The sequence below is a fragment of the Lates calcarifer genome, linkage group LG3 (assembly GCF_001640805.2).
Source record: "Lates calcarifer isolate ASB-BC8 linkage group LG3, TLL_Latcal_v3, whole genome shotgun sequence".
Lineage (NCBI taxonomy): Eukaryota > Metazoa > Chordata > Actinopteri > Centropomidae > Lates > Lates calcarifer.
In genome coordinates, this window is record NC_066835.1 from 20,292,879 (window position 1) to 20,307,866 (window position 14,988).

The 14,988-nt window shown below is 40.5% G+C and overlaps 1 protein-coding gene across 5 annotated transcripts; it reads left to right on the forward strand.

The window, feature by feature from the left end:
* The first annotated feature begins 688 nt into the window (after positions 1-688).
* On the forward strand, positions 689-8,662 carry si:ch211-171h4.5 (sialoadhesin). 5 transcript variants are annotated; one of them, XM_018682104.2, is made up of 12 exons: positions 689-829; positions 1,235-1,303; positions 1,865-2,079; positions 2,316-2,469; positions 2,560-2,717; positions 2,806-2,959; positions 4,555-4,691; positions 5,432-5,576; positions 6,440-6,539; positions 6,700-6,718; positions 7,477-7,554; positions 8,309-8,662. In XM_018682104.2, the coding sequence occupies exons 2-12, from the start codon at positions 1,255-1,257 to the stop codon at positions 8,321-8,323; spliced, it is 1,224 nt and encodes a 407-aa protein (XP_018537620.1). In that variant the 5' UTR covers positions 689-829; positions 1,235-1,254; the 3' UTR covers positions 8,324-8,662. The 5 variants fall into 5 exon arrangements, 3 of the variants coding, with proteins under 3 accessions (XP_018537620.1, XP_018537621.1, XP_018537625.1); XM_018682105.2 differs by having other exon boundaries at positions 7,480-7,554; XR_001961520.2 differs by lacking the exon at positions 6,700-6,718.
* Positions 8,663-14,988: the final 6,326 nt, after the last annotated feature.

Consider the following 14,988-nt stretch of genomic DNA (forward strand, 5'->3'; position numbering starts at 1 on the left):
AAATGTGTGTGTGTGTGTGTGTCTGTGTGTGTTTTGTATCTACGTCTGATTCTCCTGCCTGTGCTGCCCTCTAGTGGCATAAAGTGAAGGTGTTTCATTGTGATTACTCACATTTTGAACAAGCTGCTCTGCATCAAAGTTTGATGACGTCTGCTCCACCAAACTAGATGAAATCTAACTTTCCTCTGATTTTCCTTCACATTTCCCACAGGTATAATGACTTTAATGATCCCCTGACTTTCTCTCTGGCTCCACCATGACGTCAATAGTTTTCATTGTGTTTTCATCTTTGAAACCTATAAATCACGTACAGTAAAATTAAATATTTCTATCTGCTGATATCTAAATATGTGCACATTGGAGGGCAACAAGACTATGAGGAACAACGGATTGACAAATGGAAATTAAAAGGTAGTTGTGTAAGCAGTGGGAAAGTACATACAGGGTAAAGTACTGAGTTACAGAACTTTGTTTGATTATAGTTTAATTAAAAAGTAAAAAGGGGAGACACTTATGTCCAACTCTACCTGAAGACATCTCAAACCCCACTAAAGGTACATGATGTATAAATATGTTTTTGTAATTTTGGTGAATACTTGTTTGACAGAGGAATTAACTAAAGCTATTTTCTGATGACATGTCATTCACAGTCAGAGTTTCACCACAGACACTTTTACTAAATTTCACAACATATTTTTCTTTTACACACACCAGCACCAGTTCCTTTCTCCAACACTTCCTTCTTTAATGATTTATTCCTCTTTCACCACACATACACACAAACACACAGATGTCTGCTTTGGATGAGCTGCTTATAATCACTTGACAGGTAAAGATTCAATCTATGAATGTGTGTGCTCTGGTATGATTAAAAAATATTTCCTCACCACTACATTTTACTGTTTGTTGATTAAGTCGAGATGTTGTGTTTTGAAAACAGCATAAACGATGTTTCTTATGGGGAGTTAGTTGCTTTTTGCATCACAGTTTTCACATGTTTCTTCTTACCTCAGTGTGGCACAGCAGAGTGACGGTGTTTTTCTCATAAGTTGCATTAAACTGTAGCACCCATACAATATCATTTCTTTTATTTACTTCCCTGAATTTTGAACCATTATCTAAATAACCTGTGATTTTTGGTATCAGTGAATATCAGTAAATATTTTTTCTTTTCTCTTTCTCTTGTTTGTTTTTGTGTTGTTTAACTGTCTGATGGTTTATCTTTATTTAAAAGCTTCATCTTGTTCAGCTGAGATGGATGTTGGTCTGACACTTGTCAGTTTGTTCATTGCTGTGATGCAAGGTTGGTAGTTCCCACATTTTACACACCTTATATTTGTCCAGGTGGAAGCTTTTGGATTTTTTTTTACAGTCAAATATATAGTTCCAGAGGAAGTATTCAGATCCATTACTTAAGAATAAGTACTAATATCATACTATAAATATACTCTGTTCATAAAAATACATCAGTATGATTGGGTAAATGTTCTTCAGATTGTTGAAGTGGAATTGCTTTATATAATGGTGCAGCTAATGATTAAAAAATAGTAAGAAAATAGTGTTAGTTTTGACCAACCAACAGTTTGAACCTTGAAATGATTGAAAATAAATTGAAACAATGACTATTATTTGTGTCAGACACATGCAGTGGAGAAAAAAACATGTAAAAAGCATGAAACGCATGAAAAGAAAAGACTCAAGTACCTCAAATTGCACTTATGTTTAGTACTTGAGTAAATGTACTTAGTTACATTCTGTCTGGGAGAGTAAAGTATTGAAATGAAGCTGAAAGACAGAGAGTATGTGCTGTTGCTTACATTTGTGACTCTAGATAAATCTAAAGTTTTGCATTTTGCCTCTCCAGGTGTCTTTTGTAAAACCTGGGATGTGACACTGCCCCAGAGGATTGTGGGTATCAGTCACTCGTGTATCACAGTCCCGTGTCACTTTGAGGTCCCAAACGAGCACGAGGCAGGCGTCCTACAGTGCACAGACAGCGGCGTTTGGAGGAAAGGAAACATGACTGGTCCTTTCATTAATTCCTTAAATTCACAAAGTCCTCTCAATAACGTCGTACAGGTGGGTGGTGTCTTGTTTGTTTTGTTTTGTTTTGTTTTTTCACTTGGTGACACAAAACTTGATGTGGCGACTTTAAAGCCTTTTTCCGATGAGTTAATCAGGGTTAATCTCACAGTCAGTGATAAACATGTGACATTGATAGGTGGATATATTAGATAAACAACATTATTCTAGATGTTGTGCAAACATTTCTAATGTTTACAAGAATTTCAATGAAATACTTCATACTGTTGTAGGTGCATGTAGTCGGAAACTTAACACAGAAGAACTGCACCACAGTGTTCTACAATTTCCCAAAGGACTACAACAACATTTACTTCTTCAGGCTGCAGTGTCCAAATGAAGTAAAATACAATTTTGCTAAAGGAGTCAGCATTACGGTCCAAACAGGTATGAATGGATGAAGAGATCAGAGGCTGTTCAGAAGACTGTGTTATAAACAGCCAGTATCTTTAACTGGATCTTTGTCCTCCACAACAGCCCCGTCTGCTCCCCTGCTGACCTCTGTGAATCAGATATCAGAGGGAGCCCAGGTGAGGCTGCAGTGTTCAGTCCCAGTGCCCTGCTCCGTCCTGCCCCCCTCCCTCACCTGGCTCCCCCAGGACAGCTCCAGGCAGGAGGAGACAGAAATGCTGCAGGTGATGGATCACTCACTCACTCATTCATTCAAACAGAAGATCTACTGTGTGTTATTTTACTGTCTTTTCCTCTGTTTTGTGAGAGCAGAATGTAGATGGGCAGAGGATCATGATGTCTGCAGTGACCTTCACCGCCTCAGCCGACCATCACAACCAGAGCATCGTCTGCTCCGTGTCCTACCCGCTGTTTGAGGGGGGCAGCACTGAGTCATCTGCAGCAACTCAGAGACTCAACGTCCTGTGTGAGTGTTGGATTAAAATGAACCATGCAGAGTGCAACAGCAACCTCTGCTGACATACAAGTGTAAGATCACTTGTGAAAACAAAAGTGACAAGTGTAAAAGTGACAAAGAGAGGAGGGAGTTCAAAAAGTCCTTCGCTTTGCTCCTTTTCACGAGGACAATCAGCAGTAACATTTTATTATTTTTATACCTCTACTTCAGTACACTTCAGAGGGAAATATTGTACTTTTGATTCTATACTTATTAGTTACTTTACTAGTTACCTTAATACTCAGATTAAAATGTGACATTAAAAAATTATGATTGGCCTGTTTTTGGTTTGTGATCTCTTACAATAAAGTAAAGTGTTTAGCTGCGACATCTTTCCACATTTCAGATGTTAAATCAGTTCAGTCAGTCAGCAGCTGCAACACAGTCACGTTCCCCCCTAAACATCTCAGATGGTTTCCTTTAAATGACCATTTGAGACCCAGAGAGGCCAAAAAATATTCAATATTTCACAAGAAAGAAAGATCCAGTCCAAAGATTGAATTTTGTGTTTGTTTTTTTTTGTTTTTTTTGCTTTTTCCTCATTGTCACTGCCATTTTCTTGCGAAATACTTAATAGGTTTTTTCCACCAGCCTTCAAAAGTGATCACCAGTGATCATAGGTTTATAACCTACAAAAACAATGACTATTATTTGTGTCAGACACATATAACCTATGAGTGATTTTCCTTTCTCTGAGTTTTTTAATTTGCCTCTGACCAGCAGGGCTTATATGTAGACATTGCTTTGTTTTGATGAGACACAAGTCAAAAACATTCAGGAACCACTACATTAAACCACATGAACTGTTCCACATATGCTTGTAGTACTGGTGGTGTTGTTAGTTTTAAAATATATCATTTAAAGTGTAAGTAAAATAACTTTCAATGTTATTTAGCAAGTTGTTTTCACTCTTGCATAATAACTGAATATACTGATGACTAATTCATTCAATTACTGATGCTTTTTTTCATTCATTTATTCACCGACACGTTTGACACGTTATTAGTTCTCCTCTCTTCTTCCTCCCGGCCTCCTTCATAATGAAAAGTGATGCTGATTTATTGCCCATTAAGTTGATGAATGTGTTAGACATAATATAACACAGTTTAGGAGTAACAGTCGACGTGCTTCAACACGACACTCTGTCTGACGTGACCTGAAGGGGATTTTTTTCTGCACAGACAAGTATTTCTTTAACCAGTCAGTGTTTGAAAAGCTGAACTTGTCTTAACTTGGTGTTGATGGAAGTAATGAAACTGAAGCATATGGCTGCAAGCACAACACAAGGTGCCATTGTATTGCAGGCGGTGACACCTGTGTTTGTGATAGTGGTGGAGGAGTCAAAGTACAGTGTGTAAATACTCTGTCACAAGTAAAAAAGTAAGATATCTGCATCTGAACTGCAGACTCTGCTCGGCTCTTTCATCAACGACTTAACAAACAAGTTTCTGCTTTTCATAAACCTGTACAGATCTATAAGATTATGGAAGGATCCAGACCGCCTGCCTATTAATTTGCCAGTCCTGTTCTGTTATAGGTAGAAATCACTGTTTATTTTCCCACAGATGCTCCCAGATTCACTACAGCAACACTCAGCACGTCTGGTCCTGTTTCTGAGGGTCGCACTGTGACCTTCACATGCTCGAGTGATGCTAACCCTCCTGTGAGCCACTACACCTGGTACAGAGATGACAGTGGAAACGTAAGAATCTACTGCGTTTTACTTTGTTTACTTTTTATTCATTGATTTTTTTTTTCAGCTATTCACTTTTTATATGTGAATGAACAGCAACAATGTGGCCAGAAGAATGTGGACAATGCCATTCAGATTCAGATTCAGTGTCATGACAGCACCCTCATACACAAAGCCACCTCCTAATTTGGTGTGAAAGTGCTGGACCAGCCTGCACAGAGCTCTGACGTCAACTGCATCCAACACCACTGGGATAAACTGGAATGCAGACTGAGAGTTATACTGCCTCACACTGTCAGATGTTCTCGTGGCTGAGTGAGAGCAAACCCCTACATCCAGGTTTTTAAAACCTCTTAAAGCATCTAAACCAGGAGTAGAAGCTGTCATGGCTGCACAGTAATGCCCATGGCTTTCACAATCACATCTAGGTTTCCTGCATTTCCACTGCAGGAACTCTCCCCATGGGAACTAGCATTATCAGACAGGGTTTGGTCCAGGCTAACACCCACCAAATTTAAAGACCACTAACTGGAAACACATTGCTTTGCTTGTAGTTTGTGGCTGATGATAACTGATGGAGCAGCCCAAGAATTCATGATGGAAAAATGGGTGTAATGTTTGAGCGTCCACATACTTTTGGCCTTACAGTATTAGTATTAATTCACTTTTTTCACTTTCTCCTGTTGGGTACGCCAAACACCAGGGATAAGTTTCACCCTTAACTTGACTTTAACCAAATCATTTGTCAGCTCTCCTCATCCCAGCTGACGAGGATACGACAAGCAGCCACCCTGGTCCTACAGGTCAGCCAAACGGACAGCGGGGTGTATCTGTGTGAAGCTCAAACCTCCAGGGGCTCTCAGAGATCCAGACCAGTGTCTCTGGATGTGAAAGGTAAACTTAGATTTTTACACTATGAAGCACAGTCATGCTTGTGTACATGTGCTGTCTGCAGGTTGTGATTCAGATACAGTCAGTAAATTAGTGAATCTTGTGAACAGTGTTTCATAAGTGAAAGACAATGATTCAGCTGTTTGTGTAGGAATATATCTGAGAGAAAATCTAAAGTACAATACATAACTGGCTACAGAGACTGTGTTGTCAATAACAGATGATATGTAAAGTGAAGTGACATGACTACAAACTAACCAGCTACGAGCTAAAGGAAGGTGAGCTTCAGTAAACTGTAAACAGAAATGAAATGAAGTAAGTTAAGCGAGTTAAAGCTACAAAGTACAGTGCAGTGTCAAGTTTTAGTGTTCATGATAAGTACAGTCATTGAACTGTATAAATAACATGTACAGACGGATATATTAACTATATTACAAGAAAATTGACCTACCTATTATTTTATCAGTGTTTTATCAGTGTTGAGAAATTCATGAGAAAACTCCAGTAAAGAAGGGACCTGTGTTATTTTATACCACAGAAGTCTCAATAGACCAGAGTGCATCATACTGGTGATGTTTTCTTTTGCGTTAATAAACGCAGCTGACGTCAGAGTTCATGCACGTTTCCCCTCACTGGTAACATTTTGTGGAAAGAGAGAGGGATACTGGGAAATGAATGAAAGTTGGCTGACTTATGCAAACAAGGAAAGTGAATAGATTAAAAAAAAAAGTACTTGATTGCAAAATAACCTGGGAAATGCATCAGAGATTGGACCACAAGGTAGAAATAAAACTGTGAGAAATAACTGTTACTGTTACTACTGTATTCTTAATAACCTGTGGTTATGTTTTAACTCTGTTTTTAAGGCAGCTGTGAGGATTTGGTGCTGGCTCCCTATGTTATATGTGGAGTGTTGTTGGTCCTCTACATCCTGACTGTTGTTGTCGATTTGTACAAGTATCGAAGGTAAAAAAATAGAGTTTTTTAAAACTCCTTTCATGCCTAAAGGTATTGTTTTGGAGGTATCACTTGAAAACGTGGCACAACAATAATTTCACTACATCTCAGCACTTTCCAAGTAGTTTTAGCTAATATTCGCTCTGTTTGTTTTTCTCCTCCTGCCAAGTCTTTCCAGGAGGCTGAAGGTAAGACGAAATGTTTTTCACTTCACAACAGAGAGAGTGACAGACAGACAAGAGACTGTGAAATATCCCCCCCAGTAAACACTAATACAGTGAATCTGATAAGGGGTTCTGACATCCTCAGCACGTCACAGTCTAGTCAGAGTCTCGTCTCATGGACATCCTTGTCTTTTCAGTTTGACTGTAGCAGGAAGTCGGGATGATTCACCTTTAGACGTGTGATACATCAGTACCCCCTTTTTTAGGAATGAATCTCTCCCCTGCAGCATTTACAAACTAAACAATCTTGATCTGACTACTTTTCAAAACATACAAACATAAGATACTGTGTCGTAAAAGGCAAAAGTGCTCTGCAAGACAAACAGTTTTACCAACAACACAGAGTCACATGCAGTAAAAACGAGAAGGAACTGGCAGCATGTTAAAACTGATAGTTGAGTTAGTGCCAGACGTCTTCAGATAGCTAAAAAAAACAAAATGCTATTCTGAGCATGGAAGTTGAGTTTTTAGGAGCTGTATCTGACAAAATAGCCCCAAGGCCACGTCTCCACACTCCAGCCCAGTTTCCTGGATGAAGACTGTGAGATGCTGTTGAAAGCTCTCAGAAAGATGACGTATGAGCTTTAATTGTTTTGTAATGTACAGTTTTATTCTCACACAATATTTCTGTAGTGCAGGATCGTATATGCAGCTGTGGCCTCTGGACATGCAAATTCAACCAATGTATGAATTCAATTTTTATCCTTTTTTAATGTTGATAGCAGATTGAGCTGAAGGGGGAGAACACCTACACTGATCTAAAGACCCTCAGCGCCACATCTGACTACGACCAACTCCAGGTATCTGAAAACCTTATATAAACTTAATTCTAAATGATTAATATATATTTTTATTTTTTTAAACTGGTGTAAGAGTTAGGTCTCAATTGAGATATTTAACTAAGTAACTGCTGTCTTCCTGTTAATTTACTGGGTTACATGAGAGAGGTGAGATTAGCATTAAAGATTAAGTGGAAGGAAGACGGAAGCGAAGGATCATTTAACAGATTTTAATCTATGTTCATGTTGCAGACATGTCTGAACTTGTTCTACCATGTTTGAACATGTTCCGTGAGCACTTGGTAATTTTAGACTTTGGTGTCTCTTGAGAGTGAATAGTCTGATTGATGGACAGTGTCTGTCAGTAAGCAACAGCATAAAAGACGCAGCTGATGGATGGATTAGGTTGATGGATATAAAGTACTTTTATGTTTATTCTCATCATTATTATTATTATATCTTTGCTTCATACCTTTTAAAAAGATCTTACACCAATGAACCAAAACATTATGACCACTCACAGAAGAAGCAAATCATGTTAATTATCTTGTGACACCACGTAAGTGAACACAGTCAGTGTATTAGACCTTCAGACGTCTTGTAGAGTCCATGTCTTCGCTGGAGTTGTTTTGACTAAAAAAACATTAGGCAGGTGGTTGTAATGTTTTGGCTCATCAGTGCTCATATAAATATAGAGTTTTGTTGTGCCTTTGCATCACTCTCTTGTGTGTGTGTGTGTGTGTGTGTGTGTGTGTGTGTGTTTTATTTCATCAAGCGTCAACAGCCTTAAACAAAGGCCTCTCCTGAAGCTTCAGAGTTTAAGAACAGCATCTGTTTCAAAAATCACCAGCAGCCTAACTGGACCTGAAGAAGTGGGTTGAAGTTGAAGTAGTCTAAAACTAGATTTCATGTCTATTTCAAATGTATGTACTCCATACTCTTTGTATCATACTGACCTGTTCCAAACATTCCTGGAAAATATGTCATTTTTATTTTTGCACCATTACATGTAATTCCACTGTACATGTTTCTCTCATAGTATAGTGCACATTTCCTGTTAGTCATCATTGTGGATTTGAAAAATATTTCATCTGGAACCTGGAATTTACAATAAAAGTTCTGAATAATGTTCGGCTGCTTAACATTCCTATGTGTTGAGTCCCTGTGATTAATCTAAACATGGATTAACAGGACATCTGTGGGTAAACACCTGAACTTAGAACTATAAATCATCTTTAGAGCATCATCAGGACACTTGGTGTAACTGTGAATGCAGGTTAACGGTTTAAAAACACTTTTTTTTCCCTCTGGCTTCCATGCAAGAATTTGGCCAGGCCAGTCAGACTGCTTCAAAGGACCATCTGTATGACACAAAATGGCGACATCATTTCTGCTTCGTTAATTTCCACTGAAACAGACACAAGAGATCTGAGGCTTTCAGGTCCTTTGATCTGTGACACACAATGTTGGATTTACTGGTTCTGATGCTGGAACATTTCTAACCTCTAAGCCACCTGTGATAATGGTGTCAGCCAATCAGCAGAGGTATTAATGGACTAATGAGATGCTTTCCGGACGCACAGATTTATATTGATACTGTTCCTGACCTACAAAGATAGACGTTAAAAACGTCATGGATTCTCTTTGATCTCAAATTGCACAATATACATTTCAATCAGGAGAGACTTAGAGAAAAACATGCACAAATCTGGATTAGAATAGAATTTTATTGTGCACAGGAGAAACAGTTTTGGCGCTTAGACCCCAGCAGGAAGTAGATCCCCATGGGAAGCATTCAGATTTTAAGTGGTGCTTCTGATATAGGAAACTACCCCCCTGGAGCCTAGACCTGGTGGCGGTGATGGTGAGTAAGGCTTAGTCAGGTAAAGTATTTATAGCATGAACAAAGTTATCTCATGGCACTTTTCGTATAGAGCACATAGACTGTTTCTTATGCTATTGCGTGAGAGACCCAACAATTCCCACTATGAGCAGCACTAGGCGACAGTGGCAAGGAAAAACTTCCTTTTAAGAGGCAGAAACCTCGAGCAGAATTCTGTGAATATTCTCATTCATCCAGGTCATAGTTATCCAAGGAAAGGTTTAATCGAAAGCAACTGGACTTAGTTATAGTCTAGAAGACGTTTCACCTCTCATCCAAGAGGCTTCATCAGTTCGTGTTCGCATCTGACCAGGCTGGGACTGGTCCAACTGATTTTTGGTGTGGAGACCCAGGTATTTAACCTCTGTGAGGGGCTTTCACCAGACCGATGATGTCATGGCTCTTTTGTGTTCCATGTGTCAACGACAGTCGTTAGGTTGACAGTCGTTGGTAGAAACCATTAGTTTCAACTTCGTTAGTGCCCCATTGTGTTATAACGACAGTCGTTGGAGTCACATGAGGCGAGTCACATGTGAAAGGTTGTTTTTCCTAGAGGCCAAATTGTTAAGTCTCCTGGGAAGGGATGAAAGGGCGGCATTGTATATTGGAGATAGGTGGTGTCTTAGACCTCCTCCTCGGTTTAGAGATGGTTTCTCTACTTTAACATAGATGGCTTCTTTTACTCCTCTTTCAAACCATCTGTCCTCTCTGTCCAGGATGTGGACCTTGTTGTCATCAAAGGAATGGGTTTTCTCCTTTAAATGTAGATAGACAGCAGAGTCCAAACCTGAAGAGTTCGCTCTCCTGTGTTGGGCCATGCGTTTGTGTAATGGTTGTTTTGTTTCGCCAATGTAGAGGTCATTGCATTCTTCATTACATTGGACTGCATACACCAGATTGCTCTTGTGAGTGTGTGGTGTTCTGTCCTTTGGATGTACCAGTCTCTGTTTGAGTGTGTTGCCGGGTTTGAAATACACAGGGATACTGTGTTTGTTGAAGATCCTCCTGAGTTTTTCCGATAACCCGGACACATATGGAATAACTATGTTGTTTCTTTTGTTTTGTTTTTCTTTCACTACCACATCAATGGTTTTCTTTTTGGAACTAGCTGCCGTTTTCAAAAAGGTCCAGGTGGGGTAACCACAAGTTTTGAGGGCATCTCTCAGATGCCTGTGTTCCTCCCCTTGGGCCTGTGAGCTTGTGGGTACGTTATCAGCTCTGTGTTGCAGAGTTCTGATAACCCTGATCTTGTGTTCCAAAGGGTGGTGTGAGTCGAAAAGAAGATATTGGTCTGTGTGTGTGGGTTTTCTGTATACCCCAATGTGGAGGCTTCTGTCCTTTTCTATATGGATTTTAACCCAAGTGTCATCCACATACCTGAACCATTGGCTTGGTGTTGTTCCCTCAAAGGAGTTTAAAGCCTTTCCTTCTACCTCCTCCATATATAGGTTTGCAACAATGGGGGATACTGGTGAACCCATAGCGCAGCCGTGTTTCTGTCTGTAGAATTTGCCATTGAACTGGAAGTATGTGGTGTTCAGGCACATTTCCAGAAGTTGGCAAATGTGTTCTGGTTCAAGGTTTGTTCGTGTTTGGAGGGAGTTGTCCTGTGTAAGTCTCTCTCTTACTGTGGACAACGCCTCACTGGTTGGGATGCACGTGAAAAGGGAAGTCACATCATAGGATACCATGGTTTCATCTGTATCCATTTTTAAATCCCTGACTTTGTTTACAAAGTCTCTCGAGTTGTGGATGTGATGTGGGGTGTTGCCCACCAAAGGTGCCAAGATCTTGGCTATGTGTTTAGCGATGTTGTAAGTGACCGAGTTTATGCTGCTGACAATGGGCCTGAGGGGGGCACCTTCTTTATGGATTTTGGGGAGTCCATATAAGCAGGGAATTGAGTCTTGTGGATAAAGTCGGTAGTATTGTGCTTTGTCGATAATGCCTTCTTTTTGTAATTGTTGTAGATATTCTATAACCTTCTTTTTGTACCTGCTGGTGGGGTCTCGTTTTAGAGTTTCATATGTGTTGGAGTCATCGAGTAGTGCATTGATCTTGGTATGGTAATTAGTTGAATTGAGTACAACTGTGCATCTACCTTTGTCAGCTGGGAGTATTGTAATGTTTGGGTCTTTGCTCAAAGCTGTTAATGCTTTCCTCTCCTCAATGGAGAGGTTGGAGGGTGGGACCTTGGCTTCGGACAACGTTGCTGACACTTTTAACCTCAGCTGTTCTGCTTCGGTTCCAGTTAGGTTGTTTTTCTTTATAGCGGATTCCATAGCTGTTATCAACTCCACTATGGGTAACTCTTTTGGTGTCACAGCAAAGTTCAAACCCTTGGCTAGGACCTCTTTCTCTGGTTGGGTAAGTTCTCTGTCTGACAGGTTCTTCACCCATCTGTTTAAGGTTTCATCCTGTGTTGGATTGTTAGTGTTTTGCCTCCAGGAGAGTGTTTCCGTGTTTTGGACCTTGGTTCGAGATTGTAAGTTGTGAAATTTCCTGGTTTGTCTTTCTTTGCTTTTATTGTGTTGAGCTATTTGGGCTTTCTGGGTGAAAGCCACAACTTTCCCCAAGATGGAGCCAGGTAAAAGTGATGTCAGTCTCTGTAAGAACTGGTCAGCTTTCTCTTTTAGCCCTTCAATTGTGAAATTGATTTGCCTTATACGTTCATTCAGGAGTTGGTTTTGAGCCTTTTCTATGATCTTTTCCACTCTATGCCTCTCATGGTGGAATTTAAGCGTAGGCTAGTTGGTGTAAGCCTTTGATGTCTGCATCTCAGACTAAACCATAGGTGGTTTCTGTAGTCTGCAATTCTCCGAGCAGAACCAGACTCAGAGTGGGCGGCCATCTGCCTTCTGATCAGGGGTAGATGAAACGTGGCCAGGCATCCACAGTTGAGGTGGTGAAGGGGAAGAGGTGGGTCGTACAACGTCGCGATGCTGAAATGACAGCTGAATGACAGCAGAGAGAGAACATTTTAAACTGATACACCTTACAGGTGATTGGCTCTAGATGAGCGACGGTTGTAATTGGATGAAAACTGAATTAGTGGGTGGGGCTTAGAGATAACAGGAAGCAGTTGAGAGTCAGCAGCCCAGTGCAGATAGACAGTCTCCCTGATTGAACTTTCGCTAAGCTTCATATATATATATTTTTTCTTTTATCTTTTTGGCACTGGTTTGTTTCCTCACTCCAAGCAAAGATTTTCTGAATGTCAGGTGTGACAAAACACAGTTCTGTTTATATGTAGTTATTCTGCAGCAGTGAAGAAGTGTTGTAGCAAATGTTATTGATTTTGCATTTGGCAAATCACAAATATGTGGATACTAAACGTATGAGTTAAATGTACAGAGACACTGGCTGGAGATTTCTGGTGATGAATGGTGAACAGGCTGAGGCAGCACCAGAATGTCACCGCTTCCCTTGTGACCTCCAGTTTCCCGTCTCTCTGTTGGTCCGTCTGCCTCTCTAGTGTTTCCTCCCTTGTGTGTGTTTGTGAGGGTGTTTTTATTGTGAGTGGCCCAGACCACTGACATGGCAGAATAATGTGGCAACAAGAGAGAGGAGAGCAGAGGTTCTCATCCTGGGCGTTGATGAGTTGATGACGAGCAGCTGTGGAGATGAACCAGGTGCCTGATGAGGTGAGCTGAGCGCCCGACACACACACACACACACACACACAGACTCACAGAGAGGAGACAGAAAAAGAAAAACCCGGAGGAACCGTGACAATACACCTGAACTGAGTGTCAGTTTTTTATGGTTACAATGTTGTAGAGCTTCATTCATTTAACTGGTAAAAAAAATGCATCTGAACATAATCCAGGCAGAAATGACGCTGCCACCACAGTGTAACTGGGAAAACAGTTTAATAGTATATGAATGTCATTTCTAGGAGACAGGCTTGGCTTTGGATCAGCAGCCATCAACTGCCACATGTTGCTCCAAGCGTGTGAGGGAGCAACTTTTTCATCAGTTGTGAGTCCAAGACCATCAGATTCCTTCAGCGAGAGGGAAAAGAGATGACAAATGAGCCAAACGTGTAAACTTTGGAGCTAAAAAGAGACACAGACGGGGATGAAAACATAACATTCCTCTGCTTTAGATGGAAAGAATGATGATGGCATAACTTAATTCCCTATATATGATGATGTAAACCTCCTGCAACAGAACTTGGAGTGAGATCAATCATGTCGGGGTCTCAGACAGAAAACCAAACCCCCACATCTTTAAGAAATTCCACAGGAAGCACTGACACGCCAGTTACTTCAAACTTTGCTTTGATTTCACGCCTCACTTACTGTCTATAGTGAGATCTGGCTGCCACGCTGAATTCCTGCCTAATGTGATGGGATAAATTGGTGGCAGTTTAGTCTGTGGGTTAGAAACTAACCAGGCCACAAAGTGTTTGATCCCTGAAATAGTTATCTATCAAAACATCCATGGGCAAACTGCCAAAATGTGTCTTTTGATGCTTTTGCTGAAGGTTCAGTCAGTGGTATTCACTTGTCATCTTTCATTTGTCTGTGAGAGAGATTTCTCCTCCAAACTTCTCGAGCGTTGCACAAAATTTCACCAAAAAAGCAGATATTAGAGAAACTTTGGGAAAAGGCGACACATTTGTGTAACAAAATTTTATTTTTTTCTTCAGTTGTATCTCACCAATCATCTCACAACCCCTCAGGTTTATCTCGTGACACAAAGACAATTATTCGGTGGAACTAGTACTTCTGCTTTTTATACTTTGGGAACATTTAGCACATAATACCTTTACTTCATTATGATCTTGAATGCAGGACTTTTACTTGTGCTGGAATATTTTTCTCGTTGTGTTGCTGCTTTCACCTCAATGACAGATCAGAGTACTTCTTCCACCTCTGGTTTTGGTGCAGATGCTAGGCTGCATTCTTTCATGTTTGTTTTGGACTGCCTGGTCTGTGTTTTTTTCTGAGCATGCTCTGTTGTTGCCAGTAATACATGAAATAATGAAACATGATCACACCTTCAGCAGATCTTTCTGTGTGGTCACACCACATTCAGTGAGCCAAAAAAGAGAAAGAAAAACCTGCACCCATCAGTTATTTGTATGGCGGCTCTCCCACTCTCCTATTCACTGCTGCATTCCTCAAATTCCTCCATTCAGCAGAGGTCAGGAGGGAGAGAGAGAGAGAGAGAGAAGATAAAAAGTGAGAGATATCCGGAACGTGGGTGGTTGAGGAAATGATGAAACAAGTGGGCGTGACTGCAAAAACGACTATTGAGGATAAGCCCCCCTCCCCCCAACCCCTCCTAACACACACACACACACACACACACACACACTAAAACACACAGCCTCTCCATTGCCCCATATGGTCTTATCAGTAATGACAAAAGGAGGTTGAGAGAGTCGACCCTGCAGCCGTTGTGACGTGCTTTTCCTGTGTCTGTGCATCACTTTCACTCTTTCACTGCCAAAAAAGTTCAGAAGTTGATGATAGACGCATCCGTGATCAGTCATGATGATGATAGTAATGTAATATGTTTTAAAAAAACTCAGGACTCAGCTCTTGTGTCTTCTATATCCTGGT

Coding starts and splice junctions, on each gene's coding strand:
- si:ch211-171h4.5 (XM_018682104.2), top strand. CDS start 1,255: ATGGATGTTGGTCTGACACTTGTCAGTTTGTTCATTGCTGTGATGCAA. Junction 2,960..4,554: donor TCAGAGACTCAACGTCCTGT/GTGAGTGTTGGA, acceptor ATTTTCCCACAG/ATGCTCCCAGATTCACTACA. Junction 4,692..5,431: donor ACAGAGATGACAGTGGAAAC/GTAAGAATCTAC, acceptor ATCATTTGTCAG/CTCTCCTCATCCCAGCTGAC.